This window comes from Lagopus leucura, unplaced genomic scaffold (genome assembly GCF_019238085.1).
Source record: "Lagopus leucura isolate 7727_CA_CO unplaced genomic scaffold, USGS_WTPT01 Super-Scaffold_100015, whole genome shotgun sequence".
In the NCBI taxonomy this organism is placed as follows: domain Eukaryota; kingdom Metazoa; phylum Chordata; class Aves; order Galliformes; family Phasianidae; genus Lagopus; species Lagopus leucura.
The window spans coordinates 15,178,040-15,196,786 of NW_024962269.1; the positions used below are offsets into that span (position 1 = coordinate 15,178,040).

The following is an 18,747-nucleotide window of genomic DNA, read 5'->3' on the forward strand; positions in this document are numbered from 1 at the left end:
CAGCAGTAAATGGCTCAGTCATAAAAGGGACAATAAAACATGACCTGTCCCGCGTTTAATGAGCAATAAGAAGGAACCATTTCCTTCAAACATCATTTGAACTGAAGTGTAAAGAGGTCTGAATTAAATTCAAATTGAACTTGATTTCATCTTTTAAATTAGACCTTTTGGATGCCTGTATTTACAATGGGTGTAAAAATCAAATCTCCCTCTCGAGGGAGGGACGGGATCAGCAAAAATGCAAAGCAGCCGTACTTGGATGCTTCATCCCATCACTGCCTTGAGAAACACCACAGAAATGTGACTTGAATGTCAGTAGATTTACTGTATTATTTATCATGTGCTGCATAATTTAAGCACAACGGTCCCAGCCTGCAGCAGATACTCCACACAGCCTGAATACCTGCATCGATACTTCCCTCAGTCGTTTCTCTGGCTCCAAGTATTAATTAGAGGTGTGATGCTCTGAAGAAACTCTCCTGTCAACCCAGCATCTTTCATCTCCCTGAGGAACAAAGCCCTCCGAGCCCAGAAGCCCCAAGGGAGCTGCTGTTTGATTCAAATAGCACAGCCAGGTCTAGCAGCCACACAGGGTCCCTGTGCCAAATCAGCCCATATGTTTTTCTCATTTGCTGTTTTCTAAAAAGTCCTGCAAGCTTCTAACATAACATCTGTACGTTCCCAACTTCTTATCCTTCTTGCTCTATTTGCTTTAAGGATAAAGAGGCAGATCCAGCACTCTTGAACCCCAATGGGAGGGCTGGGACACAAGTGAGGGCCACGCAGCATCACACAGCTGTGATGGGTTTGGAGAAATGTATGGAAAGGGCTCTGGAACCCAAACCAGCTCAACCTGAGCCACGCTGTGATCAGTTAGAAGGTTTTCAGCTAATATGAGGTCTAACTTGGTAACACCGACAACGCGTACAAATAATACAAAGCATTTAAATAAGAAATCCTTTGTACCCAGGAAGCTCAACACACTGCAGAAGTGCTGTGCATTGGGACTGATGTCTCACATCCACTTTGCAAAGACTGACATCTCTTTTAACCTTGTTTTTCTTGCTGGGAGGCTTGGATCAGGAGATTAAGACCCTGAAAACCCACCTTCTTGGCACTGCTTCCCATCAACAAGTCATTTCTCCAGGCTTCAAACTGTTGATCATTTACTGTGACCTTCCACTTATGAACTCAAAAGCAGAACATCTGAGAGCTGAAAACAAGCCAGACTAGGGGGAAATGACCACCAGGCTATCTCTGCCGGTCCTTAATTGAAGACAGATGAAGGACGTGAAGAGCAGCCTGAAATAAACTGGAGTGTTCTCCTAGTGGGAGATGCTCCCAAAGAATGCCTGCTGTGGAGCATTAGAGGCTCCCAGGTTTCCTGTTGGAGCAAAGGCTGGATGCAAGATGCCTGGGGTTTGGGAGCTGCGTTATTTGTTTTTCCAAGGTGTACACGATGCCTTCAGGAGTCCTTTCTCTGCCTGCTAAGAAGTGATTGGCACACTGGTACCAATTACAGGGACCTGTTAAAACATGCCAGGAGATATGAATATGCAACAACACTACGCCTTTCTTTTTTAAGTAGCAAGTAGAAAGACAGTAACAACTTTCCAATGTTGATCATTTAGGTCTTTTGTGAATTCTTTGTATTGTGCCATAGTAGCCTTCTACTTCTTAGGCACATGGGTCTCCTGCTCCAGTGGACACTGGGCGCAGTGGATTAGCATATTTAGAGCACACTGCAACAGTTGACTATTCAGTATGTGAAGTGGTGAAATTTACTCTATTATTTCTAAACACTTACAGGAACGGTGCTCCTGTCAACCAGTCAGCCATCTATTGCAAGCTTCTGTGTCCAATAAGTTACCAATTAATTGGCTCCTACAATTGTTGTATAGTTTACTTCTTGAATGGCTCCCTCTTCAGTAATTTCCTTCCCATTGTGTGACCCCTTCTGACAACTCCTGTATAACGCTATCAGATAATCACTGTCTTTTCTTTTTCGCCTCACTTTTCTGTATCTCTCTAAATAGTGTATTATTCTGCCTTGGTACCTTTTATGGAGGCCAGCTCAGTGGCCTGTCAGTTAAAGGGTAAGGATACATTAAAATCGTCATTCATTCAAAAGGCTTTGCTGGAAGTGCCCAGGATATTCATTTGTGCACACATACAGGTCCAAGCCTGAAGTGCGTAGCTCTGAAAGGAAAAGCCCTATCTTCCCTGAACAAACTCTTAATGATTTTACATTTCTCTCAGAGCCTGCTCCCTAATGAATGTTGACATTACACGCACTGCAACACACAGGAATTCTGTTTGTGGTCAGCAGCTACAACATATTCCCAAGGAAATTAAATTCAAAATTGATCATGTGACAGTCAAAAACTGGCCCAGAATTATAGCTGCCTTTCCCACTGAAAACCGGCCAGGTTTTAGCAAAGGCAAAGCAGAACGTGCAAATGTTTTTATGGCTTGCTTCCCCTTGCAACAGATAGCTGTAAAAGCAAAATTGTTCTTCCGCTTCTTTCTGATAGAAGAAATGCCACAACATCAAAACTGTGAGCAAATGGATTGAAACAGACCCTCCAAAATGGCAAGACTCCCTGGGCAAAGTCCTGGCAGAACAGCAATGCTGTGACTCTTTCCCTCCACCAAGCAGGAGGGATTGCCATATATCATTAACTTTGTTTAAATTAAGCCAGGTCTACAGCCAAAGCAGGTGCACATCTTTGAGACCTCATGACCATGGATTTTATCACTTCTGGGAGGGGATGAAGGCAGGAAAATGCATCTGAAATCACTGCAAAGAGACAGCAGGCCTACAGACTTATCAGAGGGCCTGTAAGCCACATCGCTGTTGAGATTGTTGAAATGTCATGAAGATATCATCATCCTTTGGACGTGGAACGTTCACACTGAAGGGTAGGGAAAGTAACGAGATCTGCTTCCTGTTCAGCAGCTCTAAATCCACTGCTTTGCCGCAAGGGGTGTTTATTTTTGGTGGAAGGCAGCGCTGAGCTCACACCATCCAGACAAATCTAGCATGAAGCCATTACATCTTCATTATTGCACTGCTCTATAGAGACAAGTGTTTTGAAGAAGGTAATAAGCACTTATAATTAAGGCAATTATAACATAGTTTATTATAGTTGAGCACTAACATAGAGCTGCTTTGTGTCCAGGAGAACCAGAACAGTGCTAGAGCTTATCTGGGGAATTTTTAAACCAGCATCCATCTGATGGTTATGGCTCTGGGGGAAAAGCAGTCAGTGGCAGATTTTATAATCCACCAGAGGAAGCGAGCGGGAAGGCAAGCATGGAGAAATGCACTATTACTGCTGGTACGTGTCCTTGTGCCCTCACAGATGGCTCTGTGGTGGGACATCACTCCTCCCACAAGCCTCACTTGACCGTAGCAGCACGGACCTGAAGCCCCACATCCAGCCCAGCAGCACAGGACAAGATTATCCCTGTTTGTGCTTCAGAGCCACATGGGGTGACTCGGAGAAATTAGCTTCTAAGAACCACACGACCTTGCAGATCACAAGGCCTTGGGGAATGCTGACTAAACCCAACCCCACAGCACGCTCACACAGAGTTACAAGCTCCAGAAGACAAATCAAAAGCCATCAGCTCTTCGCTCAGCACAGACATCTGTTGGGCAACAGAAATGTTGCTCTGCACAAAGTATTTTCTGAGCGAGTATTCCAGTTAGAGCCTAAAATATCCCTTGCTTTCAGACTGGGAATAACGTTACATTCCGCTTGTATGATGCCATCAGACACTGGTCCTGGTTTCCATGCCGATTAAAGAATATCACTGACCTCGGCAGTGAGCATCTGTTTTTTCAGAGCTTCAGACATGGCTACTTTAAGCTCCCTCTGCTTTTATAGAACTCTCTGAACAGGCAGCGAGTTTCTTTTAAGTCTGTTTTACATGGAAGACATGTTTGTGTTGTATGATTCTGTTTCTCTGGGGCCAACAGTGGTGATGTTTTTGATGCAGCTGAAGGAGACGCTGTCAGTCGGGGAAAGAAAATTATCACCTTTCATGGTACATCTACAGATTGAACCAGCCCACTCCTTAACAGCTGAAAACAGGATCTCGGCGGAGGGAAAAAGCAAAGCGTAGACAAGAAAATAAAAAGCACTTCAAGCATACAATTAATCACTGCAGAAATGAAAAGAGTGAATCACTTGTTGCTGAGACAGCCAGTGGCACTCCCTGTTTCCCCTGCGATGGCAATGAAGAGACATGAGACACCCCACTGACCCAGGGCTCACCTAGGCGGCTCCAGGAGACGATGGGCCGGGGGTTGCCTGTGGCGATGCACTCCAGCACTGCAGTCTGATGCACTGTCAGTGTGAGGTTCTCCGGTCCAACAAGAATCATGGGGTCCTTGTAAACGGTGGAGTGGGAGCCTGCAAGGACAGACACATCATTAGAAGGCATCCGCACGGCCTCGCAGCATTTGATTCTCTCTTGTTTGATGGAAACATAGAGGGCTCTGTTCATCCTCTAAGGACAAAGGATGTGGCTGGTGCCATCTTCAATATATTTAGGAAACACATGAAACAACAGGATTGCAATACTTGTGAGGCAGCTGCATTGTCTGAGTGTGTTTTAAGAGGGCACTGATATTTCTGGGGAAAACTCAGCCATCTGACAAGCAGTTCTGTTGATCCCTGCACATGTATGGTAGAGAGAAGGGAACTGCTCTGCTGGCTGCAGGCCATAGGGCAATCATTCCTTGTCTTCTGCAGCACACCAGTGCTGGTTCACTTTGGTGTACCAGGGTGCACGATGGGCTGCACCACATTGCCCTGAGACAGTCACGGTACAATCACTGCTCATGGTGAGATCACAAGTACTTAGCTGCACTACAGCAGCACCAACGTGCAGCAGCCAAGAACAAAAACCATCACCCAAGATCAGAGATACATGGAATCTCCTGACATGGAAGGGACCCTTAAGTTCCATTGTGTCCAACTCGTGGATCTACATTAAAAGCTCTGGTGCAAGGGCACTGGGACCAGCAGAGACAAAGGATAAGAGACAGAAATCACATTTCACCAGGCAAAAGACAACTAGGGACAAAACCATCACCCTGTGTCACAGCTGAACCTCCTGTGAACCCCAAAAAGTGCCTTATTTCTGGGCTGAAGCTCCCATCAACCTTCACCCCCATTTCTTTGGAAGGAAGCAAGAGAGGAACTAAAGGAGGTACTCTCAGTTCTCCATCAGCGAACAAGAACACTGACAGCCTCCTCATTAGTCTTCACGCTCCACATTTCCAACAAGAGCTGGGTTGCACTCCAGAAATGCTGAGGTCAAGCAACATTTGAGCAACCAAAGCAATGTGACAGCTGCTGCTGACAAAAATGCTCTGTGAAAAACACCTGCAGGGAAGAATACATGGGCTGACCGCCCCAAATGGGACAGGGCACTGAGGAGTGGGAGCAGAGGTCTGCCACAGGCAGGAATGCAGTGCAGGGCCTGTTCCCCACCAAAGAAAAAACCTATCTACAAGAGTTCTTCTCCAAGATTTCCTCTCTTCCTGCATTTTTTTAGGGCTACCCTGTCGGAGCAGGGGCATTTCACAGTGGTCTACATGGCCAGCATGGATCAGAGCAGCTCGTGTGTTCATCATCCCTGCAGGAAAAAAGCTCTGAGGTTGTGTCTAAATGGGCAAAATGCAGGAAAAATCACCGTGTCGGTGTGACTTAAGAGCTGACTTTCTCATTGAATGCATTTCACTGCAAGCCATAAAATGTAGATTTTTTTGATGAGAACCAGAATGCACAATAAATTCATATGACCGGTTGGCTAACCCCAAGAGATCTGAAAAACAATACCTTCCCCTCAGTATCTCAGAGTGCCTTTAAAACCCATGTAAATTTATTGTTCTAAATCACAATAGTAAATGTTCACGCTTAGAATAATACGATATTATCATCGTATTATATACAGATTTCAGTATTTCAAAACACTGAAAAATGAAACGAATTATCCAAGGTCACCCAAGAATATCAGCAAACGGGAGCTGAGACCAAAGCAGAATTTATAAAATGCTCCATTTTGCCAACAACAACAAAGGAATCACACTCTTTGATTTACACCCTGAGTCCTACATATGCAATCAAGCTTCCAGGCATGGGATCAGCTCCATGAGTTTGGTCAGATCATGACCATCTCTGGGACTGATGCTTCCGCCACTGCCAGCTCCAAAAGCTCCCCAGAGGGGACAGTCGCCACCCTGGCCATCAGGGAGGAGGTTTCCTCCTCCAGCCAACGTGCAGAGGGGAAGGAGCGACACAGTGAGGGATTCTCATCCTCGATGTTCAAGGCAACGTGAGGGGGATTTCTTCTGAAAGGGAAAAAGCCTCCATTGATGCTTGCGGTCTGCAGGGACTCCTCCAGCAACAATTGCAGAGGATGGGGAGGTCCCCAGCTCTGTTGGAGTGACAGGCACTTCGGCAGTGACGGCACGGGCCGTTAGATCTCGATCAAAAGGATGGCAGCAGAGAGAGATGCAGCTCATGCTGAAAAGGTGTCAGCGCCGAGAGGCAGGCAGCCCCTGGGGAGCAGCTCCGCAAAGCAGGCACTTGAAAATAATCAATCAGCAAGGCTGCAAGGCAGGGCTGTGGGCAAGAGGAAGGGATGGGCTGCAAGCAGGCTGCTTCCTCCCCTGCAGCAGCCATCCTCCTCTTTGCAAACACCCAGAGCACAAACCTGTTTCTTTGAGATTTAACCCACTGCAGTGCGTTTTCAGCAGGCTCAGAGCATGCAAGGGTGCAGTTACAGCTGCGCTGCTCACATGCAGTAATTGAAGCACATCCCAAGCCCTTCAGCAGACACTTAAATGCTGAGCCCGTATTCATCATCTGAGTGCTGTAAGGAAAAGAGAAACCACAAACATCGCATAGACAGGAAACCTGGAAAATATCCATTTGCAATGAGGGATGGTAAGACGACAACAGCTAACAGCTTTCTGTCTTACAAGAAACAATAGCTCAGACCAGAAAATTGACACAAAGAACTTCAATGCATCGATAATTTACTGTACTTTTCCCCCTCCATGCAGTTACTGTTCACAGAGACCAAGAGAACAGGCATCAAAAGCTCCCAGGTCTTTCAGAACCGGCTAACCTGATTTGTTTCTCCACAAGAGCTGACGTACACAGCATCACTCACTCCTCAGCTTCTCCCCATTTCACACACACTGCTTTTTTACAGTCTGTAGGGGCTCATCTGACACTCGGTGCAGGTGTAAACCTCCCGCTGCAGGACCAGTGGCCAGGCAGCTGAAGGCAGGCCGTGTGATTTCTAAGAAGAGAGACAATGGTGTCCATTCACCACTGAGGCTGGGTTGTATAATTTGACTTAATACTTTCCACTTGCTCATGCCAGGAGCAGCTACTGAAGCACCAACAGAGACTTCTGAAGCTAAAAGCGTTTCGAATTAAAAAGACTGACCAGCAAAGACATTCCTAAGCAGAAGGAGGCAATCTAAAAATCAAGTTTAGAAATTGCCCCACAGGGCTCCAAGAGGTCAGCTTGAGTCCCACATGGATGGCTAATGGAAGATGGGCAGTTGGCAGGGCAGTGGAGTATGACACAGCTATGGAAACATGGTAGTGTATTTGCAACCTCCTTCTTCCTCAACTACACTCAAGCTCATCACTTCCAGGGCACAGTTTGTGTAGCCTCCTAAACAGATTGAGCTTCTGCACATGCAAAGTGTGGATGGGAGTTGCTTTGGTTTGAATTCACAGTAGTTCTATCGCACTGTATTTCCAGCAGCACACAAAAAAGCAGCCAGTATATGACTTGGGTCTGTGTTTTCTGTGCAGGGACCATTAGACACTGTCATTCCTTCAGCTGGAGCTTTCAGAGGTGAAAAACCAGTTTTCTGCCAATTGCTTCAAATCTGGATGGAGAGCTGAGTCAAAATTCAGACTGGGGAGCTCAGGGTTTTTCCTTCTCATCTTCCAAAAGAAAGGTTAGCTCACTCTGGTTGCAGTGTAACACTAACAGCCTACAGAACATAATTCCCCTATTAGATAAATAATTGATCACCGTGCGTGCTGCAATTACTTCCAGGGTGGGCATGTCTCACAAGGAAATGATGAATCTTCCACGTTTCCAGAAGAATTTATTTAATGTAAAGATGCTCTAACCCTTGTTTGCACTGTCCTCCCCTCTCTCCAGAAACTGGCATTAATTTGAAGGCTAAGAGACAGATTTATCTGCTAGCAAATGGGCTAATCCTGAACGAGGAAAGTGCTTTTGCCTGACAGAGGAATGCTTCTCAGTGCTGTCAGCCTGAAGCACTCTTAAATGGTTCCAGTTTAGAACAGCAACAGGTAGAAAAAGAAGGAAAGGCAGCCAGGATAGCGTGTGCTGGTACTGACCTGACACAGTGAGCCTGGCCTCCCGGCTGAACTTCACATTAGCAATATTGGTGGCAACACAGTGAAAAATCCCACTGTCTTCTGCTCTTAGTCCTGTAATCTGAAGGACCCCCTTGGGAAGCAGCGTGTACCTGCAGCAGGAGGAAAAGCTGAATCAGAACCCTGCAAAGCAGGACACGATGTGAAAGCGGGACATGACATCACACAAGGGAGGAAGGTTGGATCCCTTTTTCATCTTCTGATGCATCCTTGGGAAAGGATGGATTCTGATGGAAGGCTACAAAGTACGTGTTTCCTACTTACCTGTGAAAAGCTTTGGAAGTGTGTTCTCATGTGAACACAGCTGATGTGTGTTACATCCCATCAGCTGAAGCACAACGACTGCAAGCAAGCACCAAGGGAAGTGTGCGTTCCACACTCCCAGCTCCAGGCCCAACGCAGGACTCAAACCCATGCAACCTTAAAACCTCAAATGCACGGAAGAGAGTCTTTAAAATAGATACTGTGCAGGCATATATGTAACTGTAAATATTTTGTATATATAAAACAGATTAATTTGGAGCATGCATGCATATACACACACACGTGTACACACATCACAGGTTGCTTGGCAACTGTGTGTTTAAATTGGCTGTAGTATGTCATTACACTATGATGAGTTAATAATCCACTTCTGCCTGGAAGATGAAGAATATCTTCTTCTATGGCAGCATATGGTTAAATGCCTGCAACCTGCTCCCTGTGCCACCTTCCACGTGTGTGGCTCAGTGTCGGTGGCAGCCTGACAGCAATCAGTTCTACACGTCCTGAAGTTGATTGCAATCTCTCCAGGACTTTAAAATGCCCGTTGTTTTGGATGAATTATACCACAAGAAGCCTTCATTTTGTTAACAATCTGCCCACAGCATTAGAAGATTCAATTCCAAAGCTATTATTCTGCCTTCAAAGCCTCCAAGTGCAAGACTCAGCATACAAATTTATATACGCGTCTATAAGCAGAATTGTGCCAAGCATGATTAATGCAGAAATTCAATTCAGTTAGAGAAACAACCCTCACCACCTAGGACCACTGGTGTCAGAGATTAATCTACTGAGCTAACAATAAAAATCTTCCCTATAAATGTACTCCTATTAAAAGCCTGTTCAAAATCAGGACACCAAACATAGAAAACCTGCTCCTAGGCCACATCCTTGGCAAGCTCCCTGCCCCATACAGAAGTAGTGGGATGAATGCAGTTCGTGGTGGTCTGCCTCTTCCTCCCCAGTCTTGGAAAAAAAAGAGCCCTTATCACATTTGGATCATGCCATAGGTCTGGCTATCCCCACATCAGTAACCTCGAGCTCAAAAAGGGGGCAATGAGCAACTTCTTCCATCTACCCATCCTGCAACATCTCACTAGGATGTACACGAGGTGTCAGGCCCAATTCTTCACCTCCACTCCTGCTGATGCTACCTTGGACCAGATGCCCTACTCTGCTACAGAGTTGGTTTAGCGCTTGTTTGAGTGAGGAGCCTTCAGAGGAGATTAAATTTAACAAACCAACCATGTACCAGGCTAAAAAAAGCTCAGATGAAAAACACCAAGAAAAACACAACCTGACAGTTGCAGTTTTCCACTGCAGGGTTGGGCCTCTTGGGTCCTTCTACTGTAAGTTCACCGTAGCACTGAAAAGGTCAGGTATTGTTCCAATCCTCATGTTTTCTCCTGCCTCCAAAGAACCCAACCACGCGCTGCAGTAGGACTGACATTTCAAGAATAGAGGCTTTTAGGAAAAATATTTACAGCTTCCTGGTTTCGCCTATTCCCAACACACAGCCATCAGTTGGTGATGGAGGTGTGCTGCGACCGATTGTCTCCCACCGCCGGTCATGAAGACCTCCAGCTGCAGCTGGGAACACTGGTGTGGAGCACACACTTCCTGCCACCTGTTGGGATTTAGGGATGTTTCCGACACGAATGGAGCAGCCTGGCAAACACAGGAAGTGAGGACGTGCTGTCCCAGGTCTAGCATGGGGGAAGGGGAGAGGTTGGCGTTTCTCTGCTGGAAGACTGCAGGGGAAACAGCAGCACTGTGGGATGCTCTGCAGAGCTTCCCTGCTGCCACCCACAAAACACCGTGGTGTAACTCGGTGCTTGTAGAGGTTCAGGAGACACCTGTAAGACCAGAAATCACGATTCTAGCTTGGAAAGAGTTGCACAAAATGGGGCCATAGAGTGATGAGGGGTGCCAGAGATGCACTGAGCTCTGCCAGGACTGCTGGTGGCTCACCATGCAGGAATGTCAGCCTGGAGGAGGGCTGCCTCCTCTCAGGAGAGGGCAATGTAAGCCTATGCCCCAGAAAAATCAGCTAAAAGGGTTTAACTAGCTCTCCTGTAACACAGAATCATTCGAGTTGGAGGGGGCCTTTAAAGGTCCTCTAGCCCAATTCCCCTACAACGAACAGGGACACCTACAACACGCGCTATTTCTGGACAGTCTTTAGCCAGAAGGTGCCCAGACAACTCAAAACATGAACTGAAAGAGTTTTCCATGGCAGAAATGGTAGATAAGAGTCTCAGCCCGCATCAGTCATGCCATAGTACAACTTTGTCACCTGTTTCCACAGATGTGGAACAGTGTTATGTGGCTTGGACATGCCCTACCTTTCATTGTCCGTGTTGACCGGCATGCGGTTCTTCTGCCAGAGGATGACGGGCTCAGGGAGACCATGAATCTGGCACTGGAATCTTGCAACGCCCCCTTCTTCCACCACTGCATTCTGAGGGTGGATGTGGAAGTCAGACATGGCTGGAAGACACAAAGAGAGACAAAAATCATAGAATCACAGAATGGCTTGGGTTAGAATGGACCTTAAACACCATCTAGTTCCAATCCCTGCCATGGACTGGTTGCCCCCCACCAGATCAGGCTGCCCAATGCCCCATCCAACCTGGCCTTATGTATCTCCAGGGATGGAGCATCCGCAGCTTCTCTGGGCAGCAGTGCCAGAGCCTCGAAAATATTCACACGTGAAAAGAGATCCATGACCAACAGCTGCACATCAACTACAAATGTCTCAATTTCCTACAGCTGGCAAACTGCATCGCCCTGCATCCGCCGTGGCAGAAGAGCAGGCTGCTTGAAACCTCTTCTCCTACCTCGTGGCCCTTGCTGTACACCTGCACACTGAGCCAACTGACGCACTGCACCTTCTACCTTCAAGCATTCCCAGACTGCAGAGCAACAGGTTTCAGGCAACACATAACAGGCTGACAGGAGCTCAGCAGCCCCGCTCACCAACGTTGGTGATGTCAAGACCACCCCACAGAGAATGACAGACCCCAGCATGCCCACACAGGGTGCATGCAGACCTGCCCACTGCAGCACAGCCACAGCTGTAACCATTGTGCAGAAAGACGCTGGCGTGTTGTTAGAGCTACATAAATAATACAGTAATTATTACTATTAATTAATTGGAAGGTGCTGCCTGTTGACTCCGCAATAAACATATTCAAGGCTAATAAGCATCCCAGTGGTTACTTAGCTCGTGATTCATTGATAGTGCTGCATCTGCAGGAAGACTGCTCACATTATCATATAAAATAAACTCAGAGAGAGCCCCTGCTCCACCACCCCAGCCCCATCACACCAGCCAGAAAGCCCCATCCCCGTTACATGTGTCAGGCATAATGAATGTACCTCTGCTAAGGAACAAGCTGCCCATGTGTCAGGGCAGCTTAATCATTCATCTGCAAACTCCAGTTGGGCTCAGGCAGATGGGAGGTGGCCATTAGCAATCATACATTAAATATGTGTTGCATTAACCCGCCCTGCTCCCCGACCCACGGCTCGCAGCAGATTTGTTAAGAGGATTGCAACGATGCACAGCAAAACCTCGACCCGGTCGTGGGGTTCGAGGGGTTTTCAGCCATACAGGAGTGGGTTGGGGCCCCCAGCCCTGTGCCAGGCTGCACACACCAGCACAAGGCAAAAGATCAGGCACTGATTATTTCCCTTTCCCAAGATGGAAGCTAATGCAAATAGCCCCTCTGGCACGGGGCAGAGCCCAATGCTCAAATGGTAATTTACCCAGTTGCTACAGGTTCAGCCTGGAAATGAGACTGCTTGTGTCCCAGAGCACCCAGCCACATGGGAAGGGCTCCAAAGGCAGCCGGTGGGTCTTGTACAGCAGCCTCCAACCCAGGCAACCCCTTTCCAAAGTGAAACAAATGGGAATTCTCAAGGCAGGAGAGCTCAGGCTGGGGTGAGCATCTCACAACCAAAGCCGATGAATCCTCAGCTTAGAATGAAGAACTGTGAATCCAAGAATTAAAGAGAATGACACAAAGGTTGTTAATAAAGAGGAAAAAAAAGAAAAAAAAAGCAGGGATCCAGATGCCTGCAGGAAAATTGGTTACAAATGTACAGATGCTCAGCACTGAGGTTTTTTCAGTGGCTGACAGGGTTGATAAGAAGGAGGTGTGAATGAGAACAGCCCCAGCACAGACGTCGCTCTGCTGGCTGTAGAATTCACTGTCGTTCCTTTATTTCAATAATATCACCTCTTATAGGTAAAACTGCAGCAATAACCTCCGCTCCTAAAGACACCAGTATTAATATTTATCATGAATAAAACATGGGAAGTTATAAATAATTCAGTTATGAGGATGTTAAGTAAAATATTACTTTTCAACGACCCTATAATGTGGCTTTGAAGCACGGTTTTATGTTAAATGCCTAGGAAACACTGTGACCCTTGCCAAGACCAGCTGGTTTGCAGAAGATGCATTAAAAATTCATTCACTGAGCTACAAAATGCTATTTTTAACACAGGTTTACGAGTTTATTTACACTTGACAAGACAAAGGCTTTCGTAGCACCTCCTGTAAAACAGCACCCAAACTTAAATGCAGGTGGCTGCCTGGATGCTGCTTTCAGCCAGCAATAAATCTCAAGGTGTGCGGAGAGGAGCGGAACAGGAGCACGGCTGCTTTGCTGGGCATTGCTCAGAGGGCCTCCATCTCTGCTGAGCCACCCAAGAATTTTACATATGTGCCAGGTGACTGTAAACAAACTCCTGCAGCGAAGTGCTTGCTCATGGTTGTCACTTGTCCTTCAGCAGACTCCTGCTGCCAGCACACAGAGAGGAGCTGCACGGCAGCCCGGTGGGGTTGGCCAGCAGCCAGGGAGCTGCATCTAATTTCTCTGCTAATGGCCATAATCATTTAAAAAGTAAATACATGCGATCACAATATTCCCTCTTAATATAAGCCCCTAAGCAGGGAGACACCGGGAATCCAGCAGCCCATGTTACCCATCACTCTCCCACAGTCTCCACCATCCGTGTGCCAGCGGAAGAACTGGTGCTGCCCCAGGGCCCCCTGTAGTGTCACCAGGTATCCCATTTATCTGCCCTCTTTCACCTCCGTGTGGAGCACAGTTCCATGCACGGTGAGCACAGGGTACCCAGCAAACAGTAAAGCCAGACCCGAATCCTGCACACAGCCCCTACTCCACGCTTATGCTACAAACCATGGTGCCTCAGTGCTTTTGCTCACATCACTCCTGGACTTCAGCCATGGTACGCAGAGACTGACACAAAGCAGAGAGATAAAAAACCAAAATGCCACAGAATAAGGCTTGCAGAAGATGGGGAAACACAGAATCGAATCATAGAATCACTAAGGCCGGAGAAAACCACTTACTCAATCCACCACCACCACAACCACCAAACCATGTTCCGCAGCGCCAATGGCTTTAACAGCCCCTCTGTGCCACTCATGTAGGTGCACCTTCCCTCCTGGGACAGACGCCAGCTGGGAAGTCTAAGGCCTGAGGCAAAGGAGTTACTCTTCCATTCTTTTAATCTTGGAGGACCTCTGTCAAAATGGAGTTGGTTCCCCAAAGAGAAGCCCTCATCCCAGTGCATGTCCTACAGACACAGCTCCAAAGCCACAGCATCACGCAGGTGAGCAACAGCTCTCATCCTCATCCATATTCACAAGAGATTTGCTCTGGCAAACAAGCATGCTGGGGCTCCTTTAATCAAAGAGCAAACACACTCCCAGCCTATCAGCTCCCGTGAAAAGGCCAATGGAATAAAACTGAGAATAACTATCAAATGAAATTTCCTTGACTCCATGAAGAACTAAATTGAAACCATTAGTGGCCAATCCTTTTTTGCTCAGCACAGCATTACTGCTAAGCCAGAGATTGACCTAGATTTGATACAGAAGAAGAAAACATTAACTTGGTATGTCAAAGTAAATCCCAGGCCTGCTAGAATCATTAAAACGCAAACATTATTATCAGCTGCAGACACAAGGGTAGGAAGAAAACTTACAAGGTGCCAAGCATGGTGTTAGGAGAGTACTGGGAAGCCCACCTAGATCTGGAGTTGCATTGCCTGTTGCTTCTAAATTTCTTGTGGGAAGCAAATACCCAGGGCTGCGATGCCCGAGGATGCTGGGGAGATGCTGAACATCCCAAATCAAGGCTAGAGAGCCCACAGATCGCAACCCAAGGGAAAGACCTTTTCTCCACATTTCTGCCACCAACCCATTACATTTGAGCCTCTTCCAATGGAGGCACGTGGCTAAAATGCCTCTGAATTAATTCAGTACATGGAACAAGGAAGTACCTGAGCTTCCAGCTGCTCCTGATGAGGAAGGCAGGCTTCGTTAGCTCTATTACAGCTGAGGAATATGAATCCTGAGAAGAACATGGTGAGAACAAGTCACGGGCAGGCATAGTTCTATCCTGGTGCTGGTAAGGCTGCTGATTTTCATACCAATATTTCCAACTTCCTAATTAAACTGAATTTCCCTTTGGGCCAGCAGAAGTCAGGGTTGTTTTTAAATCATCACAGCCCACCATACCAGTTCAACACAGTCCTGAACTGGTCTCAGATCAGGCTCACAGCTGCAGCAGAACCAACCCTTGGTATGGCTGAGGCTCATTAAATACCTGTCCTGGTTGGCACCACATCAAGGCACCTGCCTCAAACCACAGACTCGTTGAGGTTGGAACAGAACTCTCAGATCCCCAGGCCCAACCCACCCCCCCCATGCCCACTGACCATGTCCCCAGCCACCACATCTCCATGGCTCTTGAACACCTTCAGGGACGGCGACTCCACCACCTCCTTTTCCAATACAAGCGGAGAGAGAAGAGCTTCTTCCACTTTCTCCCAGCCTAAATCACCTTCCCACTGCCAGACTGCTTCCTCAATCTTTAAGACAAGACGCTGCATCTTCTTTCCCCATGCTTTTTAAAATAAAAGATGCATTTATGTACAAAAAAAGCTGACACCACCTCATCCCGGTGGCAGCTCCAGCTGCAGAGCTGCCCTGCGTGTCTAATGATGCCATTGTGCGAGGCCAGCGCCCAGCGCTGAGCGTCAGCCGCTTTGTGCATAGCGAAGCGTGAATGGCAGCGCCGCCCATTTGGCTGTTTAATTCTCCAGGAGGAGCGGCGGTAAGAAAAATCGCCTTTCTCTCAGCTTTGGAAAGGGAAAGAAATCTTCAAGAGCAGCTGTACTGCTCCCAGCACAGCGAAAATCCCCTCTGCCCCTGCCCGCTAATCAGAGCGCCGAACTCCTCAATCTCTATTGTCCATGCTGGGCCTCAGATCCCAAAAGAAAACAGGCAGCAAGACTCGGGAGTCAAGGAAGACATTTTGGGGTTTAGCTCTTGGAAGAGAACCCAAAATGCATGGGGGTAGGAAAGAAGGGGAAGCCCATCCCGCTTTCTGTGCCAGGCAGGTGGAAGGAGGGTCACACTTTGCTCACAGCCTCTGCACCAAACCCTCTCTGCCTGCTGCTGTCCTCTCCTCCCCAAGCTGGTGCAGGCTCTCTGCCTTCCCTGCATTCTGGGAGCTCCTGTTTGCTGCTGTCACACACTGGCAGCCTCAAACAGAGCTGAGTGCAATAATTTAAATGAGGTTGGGCGGTGCTCCCATTGGTCACACTCCTCTGGCTGAAGGATAAAGTTCCCACCTGGCTTTTCTTCCCTGCCTTAAGCCCCTGGGACAGGGATGAAAGGGAGAACGCAGAGTTAATGCCTAGCAGCAGCTGCCCACAAGAGGCAACATGCAACAGATACTTTTGCAAGAGGGGAAAAAAACTAACTGTCGCTTTGCCCGAAAACTCCAGTCCACCAGGAGGCAAGTTGCTGTAGATGCAATTCCATTCAGATACATTTCAATTGCATTGAGATGGTAAATCTCTGCTAAGCACCAACCGAAGGAGGAGTGAGGCTATGGCAACATCTGCAAGCTCAGTGCCATCCTTTGGAATGCACATGGAGCATCCTCGATGCCCAACGCCCGCGATGCCATTGCAAAGCTCCCTCTGAAATCCAACGGGCAGCCAAGGCTCTGTGCATCCTCTAACCTCTCCTACAACCCACCTACCTTGTTATAGAGTAGATGGGCACAAAGTGACACCCACAGTCACAGCCCAAACCCAAGGTCCATCCCTACCAAGAAGCAACTCCATATATAAATCACTCCAAAAGATGCATCTGGGCAATCTCAGGGACTGAAGGCCTCCCTCCCTCCCCAGCACATCCCACCATGTGCACCCCATGTGGCCATTTGCCTTCCTGCACCCTGTCCTTGCACAGGGGAATCAAGTAATAACCAGTGCCTTCAGCACTCTAAAATTGGTTTCAGGGAGGGAAGTTTCTGCAGGAGAAACAGAAAGATTGGGAGAGACCTTTATCATGCAGCGCTATTGCAGTAATTTTTCAAGACGAAATTGCTCTCTGGCTCGTGACAGCATTTAGTGTATCCTGAGGCGACCATTTGTGACGCCAAACCTGTGGTCCTGCTGCCCTGCTGCTGGAGGGAGGGGGGAGTATTAAATGTCATAAACAACTCTTAATTTGCTCAGGAGGGCTGCATATGGGGCCTGCGATTCTGCAGTTCAGGAAGAGGTTATCTGTCAGCGTCACAGCATGCCGGCACCAAGGGTGATGGCGGTGATGAACCACAAAGGGCTCCTGTGTGTCTGTAAGGGGATTTCTCAAGTACAGCAAACCCCAGCACTGCAGGAGGCTCCTGCACCCCAAGCAGGTCCAGCATTGCAGCGTGCCTCCTGTTGCACCCACAACTCACTGTGCCCTGTGCCACTCCAACATCTCACCATCTGCCAGGCTTTCTCCAAAGCACGTTTGCTCTTTGCAAAATATCTGTGTTATCCCACTGAAATACCAAGGAGATGGAGGGCACGCTGCCCCACAGACTGCAGGAAGCTGCAGGAAGCAACACGTGGCAGCCCCGCCAGCTTCCATCATGGTTTTCCCACTCCGATGCAGACAATTAAGGCGAATTACATGGTTACCACTGTCATTTGTTGCACAATCGTGTTTTTCAGCCCGCTCCCAAATGTTGATGTGGATGGTACAAGAGGAAGCTCCTGCACAGTCATTTTTGGCTGCGGAGCATCTTGTTTGCAGCCAAGTGCTCCTGACAGCAAGCACAGACAAACACTCCCACTTTTAGCAGCCCAGAGAGGCTGTGAGCCATCCCAACATTGCACAGAAGAGCAGAACAGTGCCAGGCGCTCTCCTGCCCCATTGCAATACCCCCGTAGGAGCATCTCCATGTCGGTATGTCCCCACTCAGAGCTCCTGGCTGGGTTGCACACATAGCACTGCAAACCCTACAGCTGTGCTACCTTTTTGGGCTTACAATCATTTCAGTAGCTCCAGGGGATACAGTGGAATTCAGAAAGGTGAAGGACAGGAAGCATCCCATCAGCGCTGCCCACGGAAATGCCATTGGCCCCACTCGCAGACTGGGAGCCAGCCTGATTTACAGGCTAATGAATTTTAAATGAGATGCATTTCTTAATTTTTTGTTGTCAGCCCCCATTTTTCTGCTAGCCATCATTCCAATAATAGCTTTAAATTTTCAGCATCTGTTTTTACCAGCTCTCTTGTAATTAGTTTACTAATGTATTTCAGTGCGCCTTTGTTATTTTCAGAGAATTGCCTCGTTCCCAGCTATCAGAGATAGCGCACTTCAGTCTATAAGGAGTTTGGCCTTTGTTCCCTCCTGGTTATTCACAAGGGGGAAGATGGCACGGCAAATGACAAGCCTTTCTATCACCGCACATTCTCCATTTAATGTCTTTATACCGGCTCATTAATTATCACAGAAAACTCCTTTCCGAATGGAACCTGTGATTTATAGGAGACTTGGGCAAGGTGCCATTTTTATCAGGCCGACAGCAACCAGCCCCGGCGCTGCTGATTCACTCTGCATTTCCCCTCCTGCTGCAGGGTCGGAGGGACTTCTACACAACATGGGCTGCTCTTGGCTGTAGGACCCCCAGACGTGTCAGGCT

At 47.7% G+C, this 18,747-nt stretch overlaps 1 protein-coding gene across 1 annotated transcript in view; it reads right to left on the reverse strand.

Annotated features, from left to right (window-relative positions):
* IGDCC3 (immunoglobulin superfamily DCC subclass member 3) overlaps positions 1 to 18,747 on the reverse strand; it is an 82,912-nt gene that overhangs the window by 23,512 nt on the left and 40,653 nt on the right. The window contains 3 exon segments of the mRNA XM_042876032.1: positions 4,284 to 4,421; positions 8,415 to 8,545; positions 11,060 to 11,204. Of these exon segments, the coding sequence (XP_042731966.1) occupies positions 4,284 to 4,421; positions 8,415 to 8,545; positions 11,060 to 11,204 (414 nt within the window).